Here is a 14,699-nt window from a genome sequence, read left to right as displayed (position 1 = left end):
CGGACGCGGAAGGAGAGGCGCGCTGCCTGGGGGCGTGGCCGGCGGCGGGCGGGGCGTGGCTCCCTGGGTCAGGGAACGGACGCGGCAGGAGAGGCGCGCTGCCTGGGGGCGTGGCCGCTGCGGGCGGGGCGTGGCCGGGGCTGGGCGGCGGCGTGACGCGCAGACGCGGATCCCGGAAGCGCTGTCAGCTGCTGGGAGCCGGCGGCGCGCGGGCGGCGGGCGCCGGTGGGGGGGGCACTTGTTGTTGTTCGCGAAGTCGGAGCCCGGGCGCGGGGGCGGCGGCGGCGGCCGAGGGGCGGCGCGGGAGAGAGCGCGATCGCCAGCGGGGCGCGAGCCCGGTGAGTGCGGCGGGGCCGGGGCTGTGCTGGGGCCTGGCCGCCGAGCGCGCGCGGGCCCGGAGTTCTCAAAGCCCGCGGAGCCGCCACGTGCGGGGAAGCGGTACCCGACGGGGGTCTGCGCGTCCTGCCCCGCCACGTGCCGCCGTCGGGCCGGAGCAGCCTGCTTCCCGACTCGGGCGTGAAGCGGCTGCCGGGAGGCGCTGGGTGCTGCCGGGTGCTGCTGGGTGCTGGTCGGTGCTCCTGGGTGCTGCCGGGTGCTTCTGGGTGCTCCTGGGTGCTGCCGGGTGCTGCTGGGTGCTTCTGGGTGCTGCTGGGTGCTGCCGGGTGCTGCTGGGTGCTGGTCGGGTGCTTCGGGGTGCTTCTGGGTGCTGCTGGGTGCTGCCGGGTGCTGCTGGGTGCTGCCGGGTACTCCTGGGTGCTCCTGGGTGCTGCCGGGTGCTGCCGGGTGCTGGTCGAGGCAGGTGGGCGGGGTCCGGGCAGGCGCGGGTGGGTGAGCTGAGTGGTGGAAGCCTGCGCACCTCTGCTCTGAACACCGTAAAGACGAAAGCGAAGCCAAACAAAAGCTGAGCTGAAGCGCGAGCGCGCCTCCCGGGTGCTTCCGGCCGCGTCCGGGCTCCGGGTGCAGTGGACCTGCGGCCAGCTGCGCCAGGGCAGGGTGGCCGCTCCCGGGGCGGTAAACACTGACTCACTCCGCCCGCCCGGCCGTGGCGGTCGAGACGCCGGGAGCTGCCGTGTTTACTTTTGCTTTTTCTAAGTCACAGTCTCTGGCGGGCGGTGGTCACGTTTCCTCTCTGCCCAGTCAGGAAACTGAAAGTGTTTTCTTTTTTTTTTTTTTTTTTTTTTTTTAAAGATTTATTTTCATTACAAAGTCAGATATACAGAGAGGAGGAGAGACAGAGAGGAAGATCTTCCGTCCGATGATTCACTCCCCAAGTGAGCCGCAACGGGCCGATGCGCGCCGATCCGAAGCCGGGAACCAGGAACCTCCTCCAGGTCTCCCACGTGGGTGCAGGGTCCCAAAGCACTGGGCCGTCCTCAACTGCCTTCCCAGGCCACAAGCAGGGAGCTGGATGGGAAGTGGAGCTGCCGGGATTAGAACCGGCGCCCATATGGGATCCCGGGGCGTTCAAGGCGAGGACTTTAGCCGCTAGGCCACGCCGCCGGGCCCTGAAAGTGTTTTCTAACGTCACAGAGGCAGGGAGGGAGAGCCAGAGCTGTGGCCAGGGCCCCCGGCCACCCACATCGGCCCGAGCCGATCAGCAGCGGGACCTAGAGTGAGCTCTGGGTGGAGAGCATCGGTGAGCCACAAGGCAGATAGCAGAGAGAAGGTTCTGGAAGAAGCAGTGGTTAGGAGAGGACCCAGGGCAACTGGGGACTGAGCTGGAGCCGGAGACCCTGAGGCCTGGGTCTGCCCGGGAGCTCAGAGCTGGGGCACGTGCCATTGCCGCTGGGGCGCAGGTCCGCCTGTCGGAGGAGGTGGGGCGCGCTGGGTGGTACAGCAGGTGGACATGGCATTGGCCAAACCGCAGGCTGGGCACAGCTAGCAGGGTCTTCCCAAGACACATGTCCGGCTGGGCGGAAGGAAGCCCCTGGCTTTGTGTGTGGGAGTGGGGGCTGGCGGATGAGCGCCCCCCCCAGCCACGGTGCCCGTGGCAGGATGACACAGCTTCCCCAGTAAGGTGACCAGGCAGACGGTGGCAGCTTGCTGGAGGCTGGCCAGCCAGAGGCGGGCTGCAGGGGGCTGGGCTGGGCTGCCTGGACGTTGTGGGCCCTGTAGCGTGGCCTAGCATGGCCGTGGCTCCAGCTGGAGCCCTGATCAGTTGATGTTTTTACACAAGTGCCTGGGGCCCCCTGGGAGGGCGCTGGGCTCCCAGCTTCCGGGCTGCGGGGCCACATCCTCCTGACTTCTGGGCTTGCAAATTTGCATGTGTCACAGTTGTTGCCTGGGTCTGGTCCCTGGCTCCTGGAAGACCTGTCCTGTCATTCCTACACATGGCATCCCCGAGCCCAGGAGTCCAGGAGTGCCCACAGCCTGAGCCAGGACCTGCTGCTTGCTACACTCCGGGAGGGATTGGAGACGGGGTCAGGGCACTCTGCACCTTGGGGACGCCCCTCACCCCATTCTCCTGGGTGGTCCAGGCCTGGACTGTTGGGGTGGGGGTTGCTTTGGGGTGTGCAAGGCTGTGAGGTCCCTGGACGAGATCACTGAGGGCAGTGGGTGACCTGGGTCATGGCCTCTGCTCGCCTGCACCTGGCTGGGCAACTTCCAGAGACTGGGGCCTCGTGCCCTGTCCCCGAGAGCCCCAGCCCCACTTCCTGTGCATGGGTCCCCCTTAAGGTGTCAGTTCGTCATGAGAGTTTTTAACTGTGGATTTAGAGCCCAGCTTTGTCGTCACAAGACAGACTCACCCAGTAGGTGACCACGTGGTGGCCGGTCTGGGACCCCAGGCTGGCAGGCCAGCTCCCCTTAGCATGGCAGGGGCAGGTTTGTCTGGGCTAGCCTGCCTGCAGCCCCCTGACCACAGGCCCCTTCCAAAGCGGTGGTTGTTGAGCAGGTTACACTGCGGAGGGCTGCTCCGGAGCCATGCTGAAAGCAGCCCCTATACATGCTCCATGGACATGCTGGGGACAGACATGGCGCTCGCTGTCAGCTGGGCATGTACAGAGATCATGAAGGGAGTGCCCCACCCGGGCCACGCCCGGCCGAAGGGCAGGACCCTGCCCTGTGCCCATGTGGGCTGGGGCCGCCCCTGTGCTCTCCGCAGGGTCTGGGGGCCCAGGCTTCTGGTCCCCCGAGGAAGCAAGGGGTGTTGTGAATGGAACATGTCTGCATGGAATTGGGGCTCAGAGGCGTCCCAGTGCAGGTGTGTCCAGGGTGCTGGGGCCATGGGAGGCATACGCGTGGTCCAGGAGCCCCGTGCTGGGGCTTCTGGGAGCTGGGTGGGACCCAAGGCCATGTCTCCAGAGGAGGCGTGAGGACCCGCAGTGGGGAGGGTCCCTTGTGTTGCCTGCAGTCACCTGGGGACCCTCCCCCTGCGTGCCATGCTGGCCTCATGTTGTCTGCCTTGGCACAGCGCCCAGGATGGACGAGGCTCCAGGGCCGTCAGCCCCTGTGGGCTGCCATCCTCGATGGTCTCAGCTGTCGGGTGGGGTCGTGGTGCCAGGAGTGGGTCTTGGGGGCCAGTTCCTGTTGCCGGACATGCCCGACCTTGACCTCATGGAAGGGGTCACCAGGTCACACAGCCGAGGCCCAAGCTGTGCGTTTTCCCTGGAAGCTCCCAGGACTCCCAGCTCTGCTTCGGCCCCTCTCCTCGGTGGGCCACGCGGGCAGTGGGTCCCAGCGTGTGGGAATGCGCGCTGGCTCTGTAAACAGCCATGACTCACCGCATAGCTATGCCAGTGGCCCGTCCCGGCTGACGTCTCCAGAGAGCCCCTCCTCCTCTGGCTTCCTGAAAAACTTTCCAGGGCCCTCCTGCCGCCTGGCGCCCGCGCGTGGGGACTTCTCCAGTGCCACCCGGAGGGGACAGCCCCCTTTAGGGCCGGGGAGTCAGGGTGTTTGGCACTGTCAGCGTTCCTATGGGCCCTGTAGGCCTGTCCCGCCTGGCACCTGCACTGCTGCCCGCCCCGCCCTCTCCTGCCGTCGGTGCCTGAGGGCCCCGCTGCTCCCACTGGGCGCCTGAACGTAAGGGGTGGGAGGCGGGCAGAGGGCCGAGGGTCCGTCCCGGTCCGTCTCGTCCTGGGGGTGAGTAGTTCTGTTTATAGGGATGTCTTCCCAGATCTGACCTAAGTTGGGATTGCTTTGGGGCTTCTCTGTTTCCATGACGACCGTGGGGGGTCACCATGGCAACTATCAGAGGGGAATCACGCTTGGGATGCTCCGGCTGGTTTTTCATGAATGATTAGAGTGTATGACACAGGCAGCCTGGAGCTGGGCGGGCAGCAGCTCCACAGCCCCGCCTCCCACCAAAGCTGCTGCTGCCTGGGGCTGCTCCCCCACCCCCTGGCCGCAGGGTGCAGGTGGTGATGTCACAGCTGCAGTGCCCTTCTCTGCGGTAGGTGTCCCTGGGGTGCCAGGCAGGGTCTGGAGGACGGGGCACCTGCCAGGCTGGGTGTGGCCATCCCCAGTGAGCGACGGTGCGGCTGGTCCTGCAGGCTCATACGGAAAGGTCTTGCCTGAGCTTGGGAGGGAGGGGACAGGAAGCAGCTACGGCGGGGCGAGGGCCCACCCCTCAGCTGCTCCAGGGGGTGTGCGGGTCCGGCCAGGCCTCCGTCCCTAACCCGTGCTACCCCTTGCTGTCTTCCCAGTTACCGTTTCCCAGCAGTCCTGTCCTGGAGACCGTGCCCAGGTTATGACGACTAATCCCAAACCAAGCAAGGCACTGAAGGTGAGGGGCCCGGCTGGGCTGGGGAGGGGCTGGGCACAGTCACGGACCCCGCCCGCCCTGCACCCAGGGCCCGTCCGTCCTCAGCTTCTGGCGGCTGTGTGCCCATCCATGGTCCCCACCTTCCCGAGGCAGCCCTGCTGGGGATGGGGCTGCCGGGCCTGGGGGTGGGCAGCATGACCAGCCCGGGGGCAGGCTGCTGACACGCGCCGACCCCACAGGTCAAGAAGGAGGCGGGTGAGAATGCGCCGGCGCTCAGCGACGATGAGCTGGTGACCATGTCAGTGCGGGAGCTGAACCAGCACCTCCGGGGCCTCACCAAGGAGGAGGTGACGCGCCTGAAGCAGCGGCGACGCACGCTCAAGAACCGCGGCTACGCGGCCAGCTGCCGCATCAAGCGCGTGACGCAGAAGGAGGAGCTGGAGCGGCAGCGGGTGGAGCTGCAGCAGGAAGTGGAAAAGCTGGCACGCGAGAACGCCAGCATGCGGCTGGAGCTGGACGCACTGCGCTCCAAGTACGAGGCCCTGCAGACCTTCGCCCGCACCGTGGCCCGCGGGCCCGTCACGCCCACCAAGGTGGCCACCACCAGCGTCATCACCATCGTCAAGTCGGCGGAGCTCGCCCCCTCCGTGCCGTTCTCGGCCGCGTCCTAGTGCCCGCCGGGCCCCCCACCGAACGCAGACTCCACACCGGTCACGGCCGGGCGGCGCTGCAGCGCCACTGTGGAGGAGCAGGCTCTGAGCCGCTGCGGGCCACACGCCATCCCACACACGCACACGCGTGCACACACGTCCTCACACGTCCACCCCCTCTCCCCAGCTGTGCCCCTGAGAGGGTGGACAGAGGGGGCAGGGTCGGCCCTGGTGGGCTCCCGTCTTCCCTGCACACCCTTCCTGCCAAGGCCTGCTCCCCACCCCCAGGAAGAGCCTGAAGGGGCAGTGGGGGCAGCTGTGGCCCTGGAGTGACGGGTAGCTGCCTAGCCGGCTGGCATACGCATGCGTGACTGCACGTATCCACCCGTCTGCAGGCGTGCCATCCCAGCATCTCAGAGGGGTGCACTCTGGGTCCCCACCCACACTGGGTGCCAGGCTGTGAGCCACGTGGGCTCAGGCCCGGGTTCCTGCAGCTGGGCTCAGAGGGTGTGGGGGGAGCTGGCAGAGTGGAGGTGAAGTGCCGGTTGGGGGAGAAGGGGAGGGTGTCCCGTGGTGAGCAGCAGGTGCAGCCAGGCTGGGTGCAGGATGAGCGGGCTGGGCACAAGGCCGGGAGAGCCGTGGTCGGCTGGCTGGCGCGGGCTGCAACCCTGGTGCTTCACCTGCCGCTGCCTGGGCAGGGGGCTGTCTGGTGGAATGAGACCCCCAGATCCTGACACCAGCCGGAAGCCACCACGCAGGGTCCCTGGGGCTTCCACCACCCAGTGAGCCCCCCACTGCCCACTGTCAGCTGGGCAGGATAAGGGTGCAAGCAGGCCCCTCTGGGGCAGACGCACAGCTGGCGTTTTTACAGTCTTTAATACCACATCCATGGTAGGTAATCCATATTGGATATCAATAAGGACCATGGGAGATATTTAACAGAGAATATATATATATATATAAAGTTATATGCACACTCGATCGCACAGACGGTCCCACCAGCGCCCTTTCCTGTTGGTTGCTGTCAGCATTCACTGGGGCAGAGCTGCGGTGGCTGGGGGCAGGGCGAGGGTCCTGCTGCTGCCCCTCGGTGCCTGGGCCGGAGGCAGGCAGTGACGGAGGCTGAGCGTGCGCCGTGGCCCCCCGCTCTCCCATCAGAGCATCAAAGTCTCATCGTCACGGTTTAATATATAGGTTTTTTGTTTTTTTAATTTAAGAAGAAAAAAGACAAGGACCTCCATGTCAGGGGTTTGTTTTTCTCCTCCCACCCGGGGCTCCCTCCACAGGGACACGGCCCTCACCCGTGCCGGCTGTACCAGCTGCCTGGCGTGCGCTCCCTGCAGCGTCATTTCAATATTTATTTCTGTGCTGAGGGCCCGCCCCACCCCTCACAGCCCCCTAATTTATTGCTGGAGTCCCCGCTGCTTCTGCACCCCCGCAGTAGTAAAGTCTCCTGGTTTCAGAGCCTTTGGTGTGCAGTTCCTGCTTCCTCGTGTCCATCCAACAGCAGGCCGGGGCCCTGGCACTTTGGTGACTGGCCTACCTGGGCTGCCGGCCCATGGCCCGGGGAGGGGCGGCAGGTGGCTGTTCTCAGCAGGCAGCAGAGGGCTCAGGTGGCCTGTGTGGCCTCCCCTTTGCAGCCGGGTGCCCTGGCCAGCCAGCCTCCGTCAGGTGAGAGAGCCAGGGTCCCCCAACCAGCAGCCCAAAGTAGACCACTGCTGCTAGCACCCAAGCCCGGTTGCCCTCGCCTGATGGGCAGGGGTGCCAATACCGGCAACCATGGGCGTTCTCCTGGCTTACCTGCCACCCACCCTGGGAGACCCCAGCCTCTCCTGCTTGGTGTGTACAAGCCTGTGTTGGGAATGGACTCTGATCCCCCACTGAGTGATTCCCTGCTGTCTGTTCTGGGCCGTTTTGCAGATGGGAACACTGAGGCCATGGCCTGTTGACTGGCTCCCCCAAGCCTGTGGGTGAGCCCTGGCCCCTGTCCATGAGGACTGACCCTCTAGCTGCAGGCAGTGCAGGCCCTGGAGGCATCACTGCCTCACATTGGAAGGCAGAGCCAGGCTGGTCTCTGGTAGCCACTTGTGCCAGCCACTCACAGCCCTGAGTCCCGGCGACTCCACTCCTGACCCAGTTCCCTGGGAGGCAGTGGTGTTGGCCCGAGTGCCTGGGGCCACCTGGGAGACCTGGATGGAACTCCTGGCTTGGCTTCCGCCTGACGCAGCCTCAGCCATTGTGGATGTCGGGAGTGAACCAGTGGCTGGAAGACCTCTAAGCAGAGGAGGAGCAAGAGGGTGGGGCCCACGGACAGGGCAGCGTTTCTGTGCCCAGGCCCTGCCGGCGCAGACACTGTGGAAACTGCTGGCACGACGGGCTGGCTCCTTCCCACACCCCACGATGCCCTGTCCCCAGAGGCCACACCTGGGCCCACTTCCCCTCTGCACAGCCCCTTCAGGGCCCCACGGGACAGCTGGGTGTGCGGTGGCCTCCTGTCGGCACACACAGCCTCTCCTCGGGCTCAGGTCTCCTAGAAGTGCTCCATACCTCCTCTTAGCCCACTGCCTACATGGCCATTAGGTGGCCTTGTGGGTCAGCCAGCTGCAGAGGGTATGATAAGGGGTGGAGATCCCCCAGCTGGGAGCAGCAAGAGCCTGGCTCCTTATCATGCTGCCCAGCTGGGCCCTGGAGAGCCACAGCATTGAGTCTCCAAGGGGCGCATTCCTCAGTGGAGATGGGTAACCAGCTTTCAGGGGAGCCATGGTCCCTGGCTGGGCTTCGTGGGGCCTTCCTGTCTGCTGCCTCTCGCCCTGCCAGCCAGTTCTGGGCTCTCCAAGCCCGCAGGCCTCGCCTGCCTCTCTCGCATCTTCCTCCAGCCCCAGCCCCTTGTGCCCTGAGCCCGACTGGGCCTAGATGCCCCCGGGGTACAGGGATGGCCCAACTGGGAGCATCTGCAGGGCTCCTGCATGGGCCTCCAGAGGGCACAGCCTGTATCCTGAGCTGCTGGTGAAGGGAGAGGGAGCAGGCAGAGGGGCTGGCATGCTGGACTGAGCCATCCTCAGCCGACCGCCAGGGCCGCCCCAGGGGAGGAGGCTGCTCTGGCCTGGTGCTGCTCTTGGCAGTGCCACAGCCCGCTGCCCGGGCATGGGAGGGCCAGGCCTATCCCCACCCCCACCTTGGCCCATGACTCAGGGTGCTGACTGGCCAGAACGGAAGCCGACAGAGTTGTTACAAAACCCGAGGTGTTTATAAATAAGGGCAACTCGCGCCCTGCCCACATTCCCCCACCCAGCCCTGGCCTGCCTGCGTGGGTCCCATGGTGCCACGACACCTGTATGGCCCTTAGGCTGGGCTGTCCAGCTCTCCCCCGGCCTGGGGTCTGCTAACTCCATCCAAGACTTTTGCTCCATCACTCGCCCACCTTGCTGGGGCAGCTTCTCTGAGGGCCCACGCCTGCAGGAGGCCTGGTGCAGCTGCCCAGTGCCATGCCCCAGGAGCTTCAGGCAGCACGGGCAGAGGCTCCTGGCATAGACTTGACCTCTGGCAAGAGGGCTGGTGGGGGGTGGGGGTCCTGCCCCTTCCCAGGGACCCTACAGGTCCTCTGAGGGGATCAGCATCCGCTTTTCCACATTCCGGCTCCTCCTGCCGCCGCTGCCCAGGTAGGTGCCAGGCGAGGGGTGTGTGCCCTCGCCGGGCCCCGGGGCCTCGTGCGTGGCCTGCTGCGTGTACTGCTGGTAGGCTGGGGAGAAGTTGTGGATGGCGTCTTGCACGATGTCCTGGGGACTCACTGTCTCCTTGAGGCCTGCTGAGATGCTCTGCATGGGAGCCGAAGGGCCTGCAGGCGGCAGGTGGTGTGTGGGCTGGGCAGCGGAGACCGTAGGCCCCAGCCCAGCTGCCCAGGCCTGGACCCTGGCCTGGTGTGGCCTGGTGCAGGGGGGACGGCAGGGCACCCGGGTACCTGGAGAGTTCTCCTTCTTCTCCGAGTACACTTGGCAGGTGAAGGCGTAGCGCAGGGCGACGGATGCAAACAGCATCTCAAGGCAGATGAGGAAGTTCTGGTAGCCGGCGGCCAGTGTCCCAGCCTCCACGGTGCCTCCGTCTCCCGTCTGTGCTGCGGGGATGGCCCCGCACCGCTCCAGCAGGGCGAGCAGCACCCCTAGGGGAAACAATGGCCACTCGGGCGCTCGCCCTCCCTGGGCACAGCCCAGGCTCCCACTGGAGAGGCGGAGGACGCCCAGGAGCTGGGCAGAACGGTCTCCCGGAGCCCCCCGCAGTGGCCCCACGCACCCTGCCAGAAGGACAGGAAGATGACGGCCTTGATGGTGAGGAACTTGAGCATGGGCTCGAAGGGTCGCAGGAGCTCCTTGGTGGCGAAGTAGAAGAGGAACAGGGCGTACAGGGCCAGGCTGACGGAGGCGTTGTAGACCAGGGTCACATACAGGTAGCCGCTGTGAATGCTGGCCAGGCAGGGGGCCGCGGTCAGGGTGGGCCAGGGCAGCCAGCCCCCGGGCTCCTCGGAAGGCATACCCTGACCGCCATGTCCCCCCGTGCTGGTGTGTGTGTGGATGTGCACAGTACCACGCGTGGTCTAAGTGCACACACGCCTGTGTATGCATGTGCACATCGTGTGTGAGCACTGTGAACACACGTGCCCAGGCCACACCCCCTCACTTGAAGTCCCCGTCGTGGTATTTGCCGAACGCCTGCAGGACAATGGTGGTCAGGGCCATGACCGGCTTCACGATGCAGAATTGCAGGGTGGCCTGTGTGAGCAGAGGGCGTGTGAGAGCAGGCCCCAGGGCAGGGGCGCAGGCACAGGGGAGGGGCGCAGGCCCCAGGGCAGGGGCTCAGGCACAGGGGAGGGGCACAGGCCCCAGGGCAGGGGCGCAGGCCGCAGGGGAGGGGCGCAGGCCCCAGGGCAGGGGCGCAGGTGGCCAGCGGCAGCTGGGCAGGGCGGGCCACTCGCCTGCTTGCAGAAGCGTAGGAAGCCGATGGAATAGGACATGTCCCGCAGGCAGCACGTGCCATAGAAGCAGCTGGACCTGGGGCGGAGACAGCCCTGAGGTGGGGCTAGCTCGGAGCCAGGGTGCCCACCGCTCAGGGCCGCCCCATCCTGGCACAAGGGGCGCTGGCAGGGCCTTACGGGATGGGCTTTCCGCGGAGTTCGGCCATGATGGCGCTCTCGCCCCCCAGGTACTGGAAGCACAGGCTCAGGAAGCTGTAGATGACAAAGGCTGCGGGGGGAAGGGGACCCCAGGGAAGCATGTGAGCCTCCCCCCCCTTGCTGTGACCTATGTGGGAGCTGTGGGTGGAGGGGGTCCCCCGGGGAGCATGTGAGCCCCCAAAGGCTGCGGGGGGAGAGGGACCCCAGGGGAGCATGTGAGCCTCCCCCCCTCGCCTTGCCGTGGCCCCTGTGGGAGCTGCGGGGGGAGGGGGACCCCAGGGGAGCATGTGAGCCTCCCCCCCCCCGCTTTGCTGTGCCCCTGTGGGAGCTGCGGGGGGAGGGGGACCCAGGGGAGCATGTGAGCCCCTGGCCTTGCTGTGGCCCCTGTGGGAGCTACAGCCCCTCCCCTGGGCAGTCTGCCCCCAAGCGGCCCTCACCTTCATAGCAGTCCCGCACTGAGTCGAAGTAGACGTAGTAGGGGTGGCCGCCCAGGAGGAGGAGGCTGAGCCAGGAGTCGAAGGCATAGATGGGTACTATGAGCAGCAGGCGGATAATGTAGCGTTGTTCCAGCGGCACTGTGTAGGAACGCAGGTGCAGCAGGATCTGGGCACAGGAGGGTGCAGCAGGCGTGGCTGGGACGCCCTCGGGCAGGTGGCGCCCCTGAGCTCGCTAGGCTTAGTTCCTTCTTGCTGCCATCAGACTGTGCAGCCGTGCAGCAGCTCTGCCCACCAGGGACAGGCTCAGTGATGTCACTGCGTGTAGGTCCCAGGCTGCAGCGTGACCTGGAGCTGGCCGTGTGCTCGCTCTGTGATGCGTGACTGCACTCACCCTGACTGTGTGCACCTGACTGCACTTCACATGTGCCCTGCAGCCACACATAGGCTACCCAGATGTGTGCTGCGCCAGGGCAGGTTTCGGCCATGGCTGCCTCAGGCTGGCCGCCTTGTTCCCAGCATCCCTGCTGCGCATGACCCCCTCGCAAGGTTCAGTAACTTCCTGGGGTACAAGACAGGCCTCTGTTCTTGGCCAATGCTCTGGGCACGGGACTTTCTTTCTCACTTCCTCACTTTCTCTGTCAACCAAGGAGCACCTCCCGGGTGCGCCCAGGGGACGTCAGAAGGACCCACACCTTCCAGGCGTCTTGAACAGGTTGACACAAATCAAGAAAAAGCAGCTGGTTGCAAGGCCGTCTCCCGTGGCCATGAGTGATACGCCCAGGCTGCGGTGGCACCGGGCTGGGCACATGGGAGCCGGGACACCATGGGACAGCATGGGGCCGGTGGGGATAGTGCCAGCATGTCCCTCAGCGAGTGGGCTGGGGCAGGTGTTGGTCAGCTTTAGCTATGGTGGTGGCTGCCCTCCCCGCCCCACACTGGCACACCTGGCGCCCATCCCGGCTCCTGGCTCTGGCTTCCTGCCATGTGCACCCTGGGAGGCAGCAGGCGGTGGCTCATGCAGCAGGGCCCCCACCCCCTACCCTGGGGAGACCTGGGTGGGCTTCCCAGCTGTGGCTGTTGAGGATATTCAGAGTACGAATGGGCAGGTGGGAGTTCTGTCTTTGTCTTTCAAAAAAACTGGCTGTGGTACAGCAAGCTAACATGCCACCTGCGGTGCCGGCACCCCCATATCTGAGTGCCTGAGTTCTGGCTACCCTGCTTCCGATCCAGCTCCCTGCCTGTGGTCTGGGAAAGCAGTTGAGGACAGACAAAGCCTTGGGACCCTGAACCCGTGTGGGAGACCCAAAAGCTCCTGGCTCCTGGCTTTGGATCAGCTCAGCTCCAGCCGTTGCAACCACTTGGGGAGTGAATCAGTGGATGGAAGATCTTCCTCTCTGTCTCTGCTCCTCTCTGTATATCTGACTTTGCAATAAAAATTTTAAAAAGAGAGAAAAGAACCAGGTTGGGGACTGGCACCATGGTATAGTAGGTTAAACCTCTGCGGGTGACGCAGGCATCCTATATGGGTGTCAGTTTGAGTCCTGGTTGCTCTACTTCCAATCCAGCTCCTTGTTAATGAACCTAAAGCAGTAGAAGGTAGCCCATGTGCTCGGGGCTGCTTCAGGAGGAAGTGGAGCCAGGGAACTCCTGTGGGAGGAGGTGCTATGAGCAGGGTGGGGTGCACAGTGCACTTCCTGGGGCACGGCCCAAGCTGGCTTCGTTATCAGTCCCATGCTCCCTGCAGGTGCGCTGTGCCCAGCCCTCGGGAGCCTGCTGCTGGTCCTGGCACCACCTGGCTAGGTGACCCTGGCCGGCCACTGCCCTTCCTGTAAAGCCAGGGCCTAGCCCCTCTGTCCTGGCCAGCTGACCTCCCGCCCAGGCTTGTTGAGACCAAGTCCATGTTGTCACCCCACAGGTGGCCATTCCCAAGGATGGCATCTGCCTGCCCACACCCTGGGTGTGCCAGGGGCCTGTCCCCAAGGCACTCCATGCCCAGCTGGGCTCCCTGGCATCTCCATCTTCTTCCACTCCAAGGGCCTGGGCAGCCACCTCCAGCCAGGCCAAGCCATGTCCACACCCATGACGGGGTTCCCCAGAGAGGGGGAGGACTCACTTGGTGGCAGGTGAGCAGCAGGGCCGTCCACACAAAGACCCCTGAGATGCCCCGGGCCAGTGGGGTCATGAGGAAGAGCTGGGGGGCACTCTGGGATGTGTTCTCCACCCGGTCCACCTGCAGGTCCGGCATGGCTGATGGGGGACTGGGCTGTGGCCAGGTGCTGGCAACCAGGCGGCCTCCGGCTGTTCCCAGCAGCCCTGCAGCATGGCTCATCTGCAGGACAGCAGAGGAGTGAGGGCCAAGGTGCAAACTCCAGGCCCAGCCCAGGCAGGGGAGGGGCTGAGGCCGGCCCCCGCAGAGCTGGCACCTGGGCAGGGACTATGCTGGGCAACGGGGGTCCCTGGGTCAGGGCTACCCAGGACCACCCATCTTCTCAGTGGATTTGGGGTGTGTCCACCCAGTGCCCAGGCCCGGCCCCTCCCTACCCAGGGCTCAGCTTCCTGGAAGCCGGCATGGCCCTGCTTCTTCTCCCCTTCCCTCGGGCGAACCTTGGTCTCTGGTACCCTGGGCCTGCTTTTGGAGAGGCCTATGGCTACTGCCCTGGGTCTGAGACACCCGGGACCCCTGTTGTCTGGCTGGTTCTCTGGGGGCGCACAGACAGCTCTGCCCACAACAGTGTAGGGTCGAGCCTCCTGAGAGTGCCAGCCCCTGCCCAATGCCCATCAGCTGCCCATCTAGGTAGTGGACCTCAAATCCAATCCGCCCACTTCTCAGCCCTGGACTCCTGCCCTCAGCCTCTGGCCAGCCTGCAGCGTGCCAGGGCTACCCCTGGGCCCACAGCCCTGTCCAGCCTTCTCTCCTCCCTTGGGCCCAGCACACAGCACCTACCTCTTCGAGCAGGAAGCTGCTTGGCCCAGCCGTGGGAGGCCCAGGCTCTGGGGAGGCCTGGCCACTCGTCATTTGCATGGCCACGTGGCCCCACTGGAGGCCTGCTGGGGGGTGGGGTGGGCAAGGAGGGCTGTTCCGGGCCTGGGCCGCTGGCTGGCACCTCCGCACCTGCCCAGCGGCCCCCTGGAGCTCCTGGTTTAGCAGGGGAGGGCCCTGGGAGGGGAAGGAGGGAGGAGTGGAGGCCTGGCCCAGCCCCTCCCGGCTGACACTTGATACCGCTGGGCTCCCAGGAAGCCACCAGCCGCGAGGTGCCCTCACCTGCGGGTGCTGGAAGGCCAGGCAGCTGCCACCTGCTGGGGACAGGCAGGAGGGGCCTGCAGTGAGCAAAGGTGGCCCCATGCTGGGGGCGGTAAGGGCGAGTGGGGACCAGGTTTTTCTTCCAGCCCAGGAAGCCCACTGCACCTGCTCTTCCCATTACAGATGGGAGCTGGGGGCTCCAGGGGCTCCAGGGGCTCCTCCGTGTGTGTGACACCCTGGGAGGGACGCCTGCAAGCTGCCCGGGCCTGCTGTTCCCGGGTATTCCCAGGGGCTCCTCCGTGTGTCTGGCACCCTGGGAGGGACACCCGCAAGCTGCCCGGGCCTGCTGTTCCCGGGTATTCCCAGGGGCCCCGCCACCTGCCTCAGTGTCACTGCCCATCCCATCCCCCTCTGGAATTCCATCTGGTATTCCCCCATGCACCCATGTGCCCGCCTCAGGGGGAGCTTCTGGAAACTGCTTCCTGGTTCTGGTCCTCATGCGTGG

General features: G+C 65.6%; 2 protein-coding genes across 3 annotated transcripts; one reads left to right on the top strand and one right to left on the bottom strand.

The window, feature by feature from the left end:
- The first annotated feature begins 244 nt into the window (after window positions 1-244).
- Window positions 245-5,414, top strand: MAFK (MAF bZIP transcription factor K). Of its 2 annotated transcripts, none has more exons than XM_058681238.1 (3): window positions 245-338; window positions 4,644-4,723; window positions 4,942-5,414. In XM_058681238.1, exons 2-3 carry the CDS (start codon window positions 4,688-4,690, stop codon window positions 5,371-5,373), a joined length of 468 nt encoding a protein of 155 aa, XP_058537221.1. In that variant the 5' UTR covers window positions 245-338; window positions 4,644-4,687; the 3' UTR covers window positions 5,374-5,414. The 2 variants fall into 2 exon arrangements, with proteins under 2 accessions (XP_058537221.1, XP_058537222.1); XM_058681239.1 differs by lacking the exon at window positions 245-338 and adding an exon at window positions 3,940-4,080.
- Window positions 5,415-8,861: 3,447 nt separating this feature from the next.
- On the bottom strand, window positions 8,862-14,173 carry TMEM184A (transmembrane protein 184A). The gene is made up of 9 exons (XM_004598127.2): window positions 13,898-14,173; window positions 13,067-13,282; window positions 10,954-11,119; window positions 10,496-10,586; window positions 10,319-10,394; window positions 10,024-10,115; window positions 9,640-9,809; window positions 9,311-9,508; window positions 8,862-9,187 (listed from the first exon to the last, which is right to left on the bottom strand). Exons 1-9 carry the CDS (start codon window positions 13,973-13,975, stop codon window positions 8,943-8,945), a joined length of 1,332 nt encoding a protein of 443 aa, XP_004598184.2. The 5' UTR covers window positions 13,976-14,173; the 3' UTR covers window positions 8,862-8,942.
- Between the last annotated feature and the right edge of the window lie 526 nt (window positions 14,174-14,699).

This window comes from Ochotona princeps, chromosome 24, assembly GCF_030435755.1.
Source record: "Ochotona princeps isolate mOchPri1 chromosome 24, mOchPri1.hap1, whole genome shotgun sequence".
Classification (NCBI taxonomy): Eukaryota; Metazoa; Chordata; class Mammalia; order Lagomorpha; family Ochotonidae; genus Ochotona; species Ochotona princeps.
Note: the sequence above shows the minus strand (reverse complement) of the source record. Positions and strands in the feature narration are given on the sequence as shown.